Genomic DNA, 6,526 nt, shown 5'->3' with positions numbered 1-6,526 from the left:
GAAAGCCTGTACATATTAAGGTAGAGCAGACTCTCCATAACTCGACCATTTGGTTGGCACGGTGAAAATTTCCTAACAAACTCTTGTAAAAAACTTATTTTCTCTCTAAAACTCGAATTTTCTGACTAGAATTTGCAATTCCTTTAACTACATAAATGGAGTCTTTGGTTTGATTATACCTAGGTTTTGGGCCTTACCATTCTTTCCTCAATCAATAAAAAAAAATTTGCTTTCCCCTTTGGGTTTTCGAGTTATGGAGAGTCTACTGTAATTTTTCTGCAAAAAAATGGTTGTCAATACTATGTGAGCATAAAATATGGGATCAAGCTGGAGTTTTTACAAGTTCTTTGATGATTCTGTTCTCGACGTGTTGAAGGTAAAGATTTTTGGCTACGGGGGAGTGTGTTTCAAAAAATTACAGTAGAAGCCGTACGATCGAGAGTTTCCCGGTTCTTGGTCAGTCTTACTAAAGTTTCCGTAATAAAAGTTCGACTTTCGCCAGTAATATTTTTCTTAGTGCGTGTGGGTAAGTTAGCGGGTCAGCAATTTTTATTTTCATGGCTATAGCCGTAATATGTAAAGTACCATGAATTACATGCCACTTTTTGAACGAAAATCACATTGGTTCTGGAATTGATGGAGAAAGTCCAAGGAAGGAACCAGAAAATGTTTCTTTGGTTTTGCTCCCAAGCTCCCAAGAGATCTCGAATCGTAAGTATTTCTATTCTACCCCCTATTTATTTCTTTGAGAAAAATTGCATTCTTGCTTGTGTATTCTAACTAGAAATTTATCTCTGGGGAAATTTAATGGGATTGATATTTTGTAAAAAAGCAAGGACTGGATGGAGATTCACTGTCACCATTTAAGTGTATGTCCTGTTTGAGGAAGAAATCTTGTTAAAACATGAACAAAACATCATTGCTAATCCCCCAAAAGTGTAAATACTCCTTTGAGAGTCTATGAACCCAATTTTTCAAAAGGTTTAGCTAGCTTAAAAAATAGTCCTGTCACTTTTAAAAACTTTAGTCCTGCTATCATCAGTTGCCTGTCAACTTTCATTTTCAGTTTTATTTTTTCTTATCTCATTTCAAATTGAAATTGCTTTTTCTCTTATTCGAGTAATTTATCTTAGCATAAAGTTGTTTGGCATAACCCGATGGTCTTGAGGGTGGTAGTGCCAAAGCGGTGAAAACAATCATCCAACAGGCAGTAGGAACAGTAGGCGAGTTAGTTGCCAGTTACGTCATTCACCCAACTCCAGTGCAAAACAAACATTGTTTCATTGAATATCAGTTATAAGAATATCCTATGTATATACTTAACTTCATTCAGTAGACTTTGGGTGCTTCATTGAAAGTTCTTTCTACTGTCGCAGAAATTTTTTAAAGTTTAACAGTTGTTTACGAGAACACAACGATCTATTGAATAACAAATTACTCCACATTACTTTTCCTCTGCCAGTAAAAGCGTGATAAATTTTCTTGTCTCTAGGTAACTAACTGCTGTGGAGTAATTAGTTATTCAAAAGACTATTACATTCTCCCAAACCACTATTAAAGGCACAGTCTGCTTATACTTACTATGTCTTGCTATATGATCAATAAGCAAAGAAAAATATCGACCTTTCTACCAATTTCAGCTGATAAAAAGGGTGTCGGATTTAGATGAGGGATGTCGACATTAGATCAAGTTACGGTAGTCTTGTTTTGCTATTATGGTCTAACCAAAAAAAAAACATTTAAAAAAAGATACAAACATAATTTTTCATGAGTGCTGTTATTTTTTTATTGCAGCTGTGTACAGAAATTGCCAGTACAAACAGGATAAATTATCTTGTTCAATTGATTATTGAAACAATATGATACTAATAAACAAAATACGTAGTTTATCATATTTTAATAAATAGAAGAAATTGCATAGGTAAAATATTGATATACAATACAATTCAAAAAGTTCTAGGAAGGTATATATATCCTTAAAATTTGGACAAAAATATTACAAATACAAATATTATTTATATAATTCGTTTATATAATGTACGAAAAAAGGAAATATTTCAGCATAACAATTAATTAAAATCTTACGAAATAATTGAATAAATGACATTCCCTGATTTTTATATATTTACTGAAACTCCTTTTTTTTCACTATAACTCAATTTGTTTTTTTATGAAGAATCTTAATTTTTCAAAACAGTTAAACCGTCAACCAAATCTAATATCAAAGATTCTTAGTAAAAACTAAAGTTAAAGATTCTTAGCATAACAAAAACCAAGATTCTTTGTAAAAACCAAGATTCTTTGTAAAAAAAGAGTCCTTGACCCTTGTGGGCCACAGTATATTTGAAGTCTTTCAAATTTTGATATTGCTATATGAAGTCTTTGTCTGAAGATACTGAAATGTCTATTGCATAAAGAAACTAAATTTGTAATAAATAAAAATACTAGAAAATATATATTATGAATTATTATTGTTACTTTCATAATTTTGTTTTTTGGGCAAAAACGCTGAGTTATTTTTCAAACATTTAGACACCGCTGCTTGGCTATGGATTAGATGCAAACGTAACCCCTTTTTAAAACTTGATATAAATTTTCCCTTTCCTAAAATGCTCAGAAAGTATCATGATGAACCACTTAAAAGAAATCCCAATAAAGATTTTTTAGCCATTCATCATGTCATTGAAATTGAAATTTAGAAAAATATAGTAATTTTAATACCCCTTGCTTGGGTCTTCAAGACAAAAGGTTTTTTGAAGTTTTTTGCAAAGAGCAAGTTCTCTCTTAGCTTTCGTGTATAAAGACATGGAATCTTCATTCACAACATTTACAATCTCTGAACTTGCCAAAGCTTTTTTTTCAAGCTCGTTTATCATTTTCCACGACTCGTCAAATTTCACTTGAAGTGGCACACCAATTTTTGCTACCAACAGTTTCATTTCCTTTGAGTAGAAAGACTCGTTCAATTGAAATTTAGCTTTCATATTTTGATATTCAATGTCAAAATTTGAATCAGGTAATAGTGATTTCAAAACAACGGCTGTGTTGCTTTTTGCAACTTGAAGTTGGGCGGACTCTGAAGATCTTTTACTCTGCTTTTTGTCTCCTACCCACTGAAAATCGATTGGAGCAACTTGTTTCATTCTCCTTTGGAGTGGTGTTTTTGGTTGACTTGTGTCATGCTTTGATGCTGCTGGGGTTGATTCTAGAAATGGAGATGTAGGGACAGGTGAAGTGATTGATAATTTTTGCAAAAAAGGTGTTGTTGATGTTGAATCCTTGGTGCTAAAATAAAAAGATTTCATTACTCAAAGAATTGCTTTTTACAATTTTAGCTGATTAAAGTTGATCCCTAAGAAATCAAGTAGTATTTTTTGAAGCTATGAATATATACATATCAAGTCTTACTTTTGTACAGGGGTTGAAAGTAGTTCATTGATTTCCAAAACTGAAGAATTGATTGAGGGAAGTGCAATTGAGCTAAAATTCAAAATAAATATGATAATTGAAAATTAAAGAACTTATTATACAATCTTTCAATAAAATTCAACTTTATTTTGTCTAATATAGAAACTTGAGTATAAAATACAACATGGCACAAATCAAGTATCTTAATATAATAAACACAAGGACATATGTTGCTAATCATAAAAAATGCAAATGCAATGCAAGGTGCAAGATTATTTTAAAAGAAAACGTTGGTATTACCAAAATGGTCTTTTCAGATTCATAAGGGATAAGAAAAGTTACCTTGATTCTAAAGCAATTATTGATTCATTCTGATTGTCTTGCTATCCATTCAATTTGCCATCCATATAGATATCCTCTTGTGTTGAGCTAAATAGATTTTGTTTAAAAAAATTTTTTTATCCTGTTTGACTTGCTGGTGTTTGAAAAAAGTTTCAATACGTTATATAAAAAACATTTTGTCATTTCGAAAAGTTTGTTGGGAAAGGAAAAAAGTATTTTAAAGAATTATTACCTGGATGCCAAATTCAGGAATGATTCATTTTGACTGTCTGCCTTTGGTGTGTCATTCAGGCTAAAATTATTTTGTTTTTTTATTGTTATTGTTACCTTATTCATGATTTAAATCAAACTGAGATTTCTATAAAACAGACAATGTTAACAGAGTGTACTACGAAGCGATAAACATGGCTTCTGAAAACAACATATAAGAAATATTATACCTCAATTCCAAAGCATCAATTGATTCGTTTTGGTCTTCCACTGTGAGATTTATTGGTGTGACATCTTGAATTGAGCTAAAATAATTACAGTAGAATAAATCAATTATACCACAATGTCTTTAAATTCAAATAGTTGAGCTGTGTAAAATCTGTCAACTAGAAATAATTATTGTGATATATCCATTCTGACAGTATATATATATATATATCGGACGGAGGATCGAGACAAAAATACCATTAGATGCTAGAAATTTCCAACATGTTTCGGCCAGGGCCGTTTTCAAGGTATATTTCTAGCTAAAAAAATTCAGTTTTTTTAACAAAAAAAAATTTTTTTGACGTCAAATAAACGCTTTTTTTTGTGACGTATATTTATGAGCCGTCTGTAAGTGATCTGGAAAAAATGGACGTGTAAACACAGACTTAAGGCGCTATCAAATTGAGTTCTTGGTTTAAACCCTTGGGTTTTAAGGTTTTTAGTTTGTTGATCCAAAAGTTCTCTCGTGATAGAATGGTGTTTTTCAGCTGGCTTTCATTTCCTTCGATATTTCTTAGCTGTTCAATGATCGTAAATTTAGCATCTCTATTGAAATTATGTCCTTCCTTGTTGAAGTGTTTGCACGCTGGGATGGTGTCTTCTTTCGGATGAAGTGCATTGCTTCTGTGGTTGTTTAAACGGACGTTGAAGGGTGTTTCAGTTTTACCGACGTATTGGATCTTGCAGATTTGACATTCTAGTAGGTAGATGACGTATTTGCTTTTACAGTTGACATTGTGGAATATTTTGAACTGACGTTTTGTTTGTTGTGACACAAACGTGGAGGTTGTAGTTACTTGACGACAGCAAAGGTTTCTGGAATTTGTGAGACATGGGCGACATTTGCCTTCTCTCAGTGTGTGGGATTTTCTAAATACTTTATTATTTTTTATTGTTGTTTGACCTATTAGGTCACGAAGGTTTTTGTTTCTTCTATATACGATCTTGGGTTGTTCGTTAAAAGTATCTGCTAGTTCGTCATTTATTTTTAGTATGTCCCAGTGTTTATTGATTGCTTCACGTATGTTTGGTAGGTTTTTGTTGAAGGTGGTGATAAAGAGTGTCTGGTTGTTGTCTCGATTGGATTTGTTTTTGTATTTGAGAAGATCAGATCTGTCTATACTTGATGCTTTGGTGTACGCATCTGTGAGATGTTGTTGTTGGTATCCTCTTTTAAGAAAAGCGCCATGCATTTCACTAGTAGCTTTTTGATAGTCGTCTACGTCTTTGCAGATTCTTTTGAGTCTAAGGGTTTGACCGAAAGGTATGTTCTTCTTTAAATGGTTAGGGTGGATTGGTTATGGAGATAAGCTGATCTGTCTGTTGGTTTTTTGTATAGTCTTGTGATTAGTTTAGATCCGCTGATGGTAACAATGGTGTCTAGGAAGCTAATTTCCTTCTTTGAATAGTCAGCTGTGAACTTGATTGTTTCGTGGAGAGTATTGATTTCTTGGATGAATCTTTTTAGTTCTTCTTCTGTTCCGGACCATATCATGAAGATATCGTCTATGAATCTTAAGTAAGTTTTGCACTTTTCGGTTAGAAGTGGATAGATGTTTGATTCTTCGAACTGTGACATGAATAGATTACCATAGGTCGGGGCACATTTTGTGCCCATGGCGCAGCCTTTGATTTGTAGGTAGTGGGTTTCATTAAAACAGAAGTTGTTGAGGGTGAGAATGAGTCTTAGAAAGGTGAGTATTTTTGTTTTTAACGAGTTTTGTGTTTTATTGGTTGTAAGGATGTTGTTGATGGCATTGATTCCTTCTTCGTTAGGGATGTTTGTATATAGAGATTTAACGTCCATGGTGACTAGTATTGGATTTGTGGAAGGGTTATGGTTTCAATTTTGTTGATGAAATCGGTTGTATCTTTTATGTATGAAGACGTCTTGGTGACATGATCCTGTAGGTGAAAGTCTACATATTTTGAAATCAGGGCAGTGTGGCAATTGATTGAACTGATTACAGGTCTTCCTGGGTTACCTTCTTTGTGTATTTTAGGTTGTGTGTAGAATTTTGGGGTTTTGGGGTTTGGCGTCTTAAACATTGATCGTTCCTTTTCAGTGAGAAGGTTTGAATCGTGTAGTGAATCTATGGTTCCGTTGATTAGTTTGTTGTGTCGTTCGGTTAGATTTGAATCAAGTTTTCTATAGGAAGTTTGATCTTCTAGTTGGCGGTTGGCTTCTGCAATATAATCTTTTACATCTTGTATGACTACAGCTCCACCTTTGTCAGCTTTTGTAATTATGATGTCATCTCTGAGTTGAAGTTCTTTAAGTGCTTCTCGTTCTGCTCGT

The 6,526-nt window shown here is 33.1% G+C and overlaps 1 protein-coding gene and 1 long non-coding RNA gene across 2 annotated transcripts; both read right to left on the bottom strand.

Moving 5' to 3' along the window:
* Nucleotides 1–3,653: 3,653 nt before the first annotated feature.
* On the bottom strand, nucleotides 3,654–4,335 carry LOC136821926 (uncharacterized). Its single transcript, XR_010848825.1, has 3 exons — nucleotides 4,191–4,335; nucleotides 3,983–4,042; nucleotides 3,654–3,837 (listed from the first exon to the last, which is right to left on the bottom strand). It is a non-coding gene; the product is annotated as an uncharacterized lncRNA (long non-coding RNA).
* Nucleotides 4,336–5,503: 1,168 nt separating this feature from the next.
* On the bottom strand, nucleotides 5,504–6,034 carry LOC136821924 (uncharacterized). Its single transcript, XM_067078143.1, has one exon. It carries the CDS (start codon nucleotides 6,032–6,034, stop codon nucleotides 5,504–5,506), a length of 531 nt encoding a protein of 176 aa, XP_066934244.1.
* Nucleotides 6,035–6,526: the final 492 nt, after the last annotated feature.

This window comes from Clytia hemisphaerica, unplaced genomic scaffold (genome assembly GCF_902728285.1).
Source record: "Clytia hemisphaerica strain Z4C2 unplaced genomic scaffold, Clytia hemisphaerica genome assembly, whole genome shotgun sequence".
NCBI lineage: Eukaryota > Metazoa > Cnidaria > Hydrozoa > Leptothecata > Clytiidae > Clytia > Clytia hemisphaerica.
This window is presented reverse-complemented; position numbering and strand designations above follow the sequence as displayed.

What these genes read in the sequence shown, in the direction of transcription:
- LOC136821924 (XM_067078143.1), bottom strand. Translation starts at nt 6,034, where the DNA reads ATGGACGTTAAATCTCTATATACAAACATCCCTAACGAAGAAGGAATC.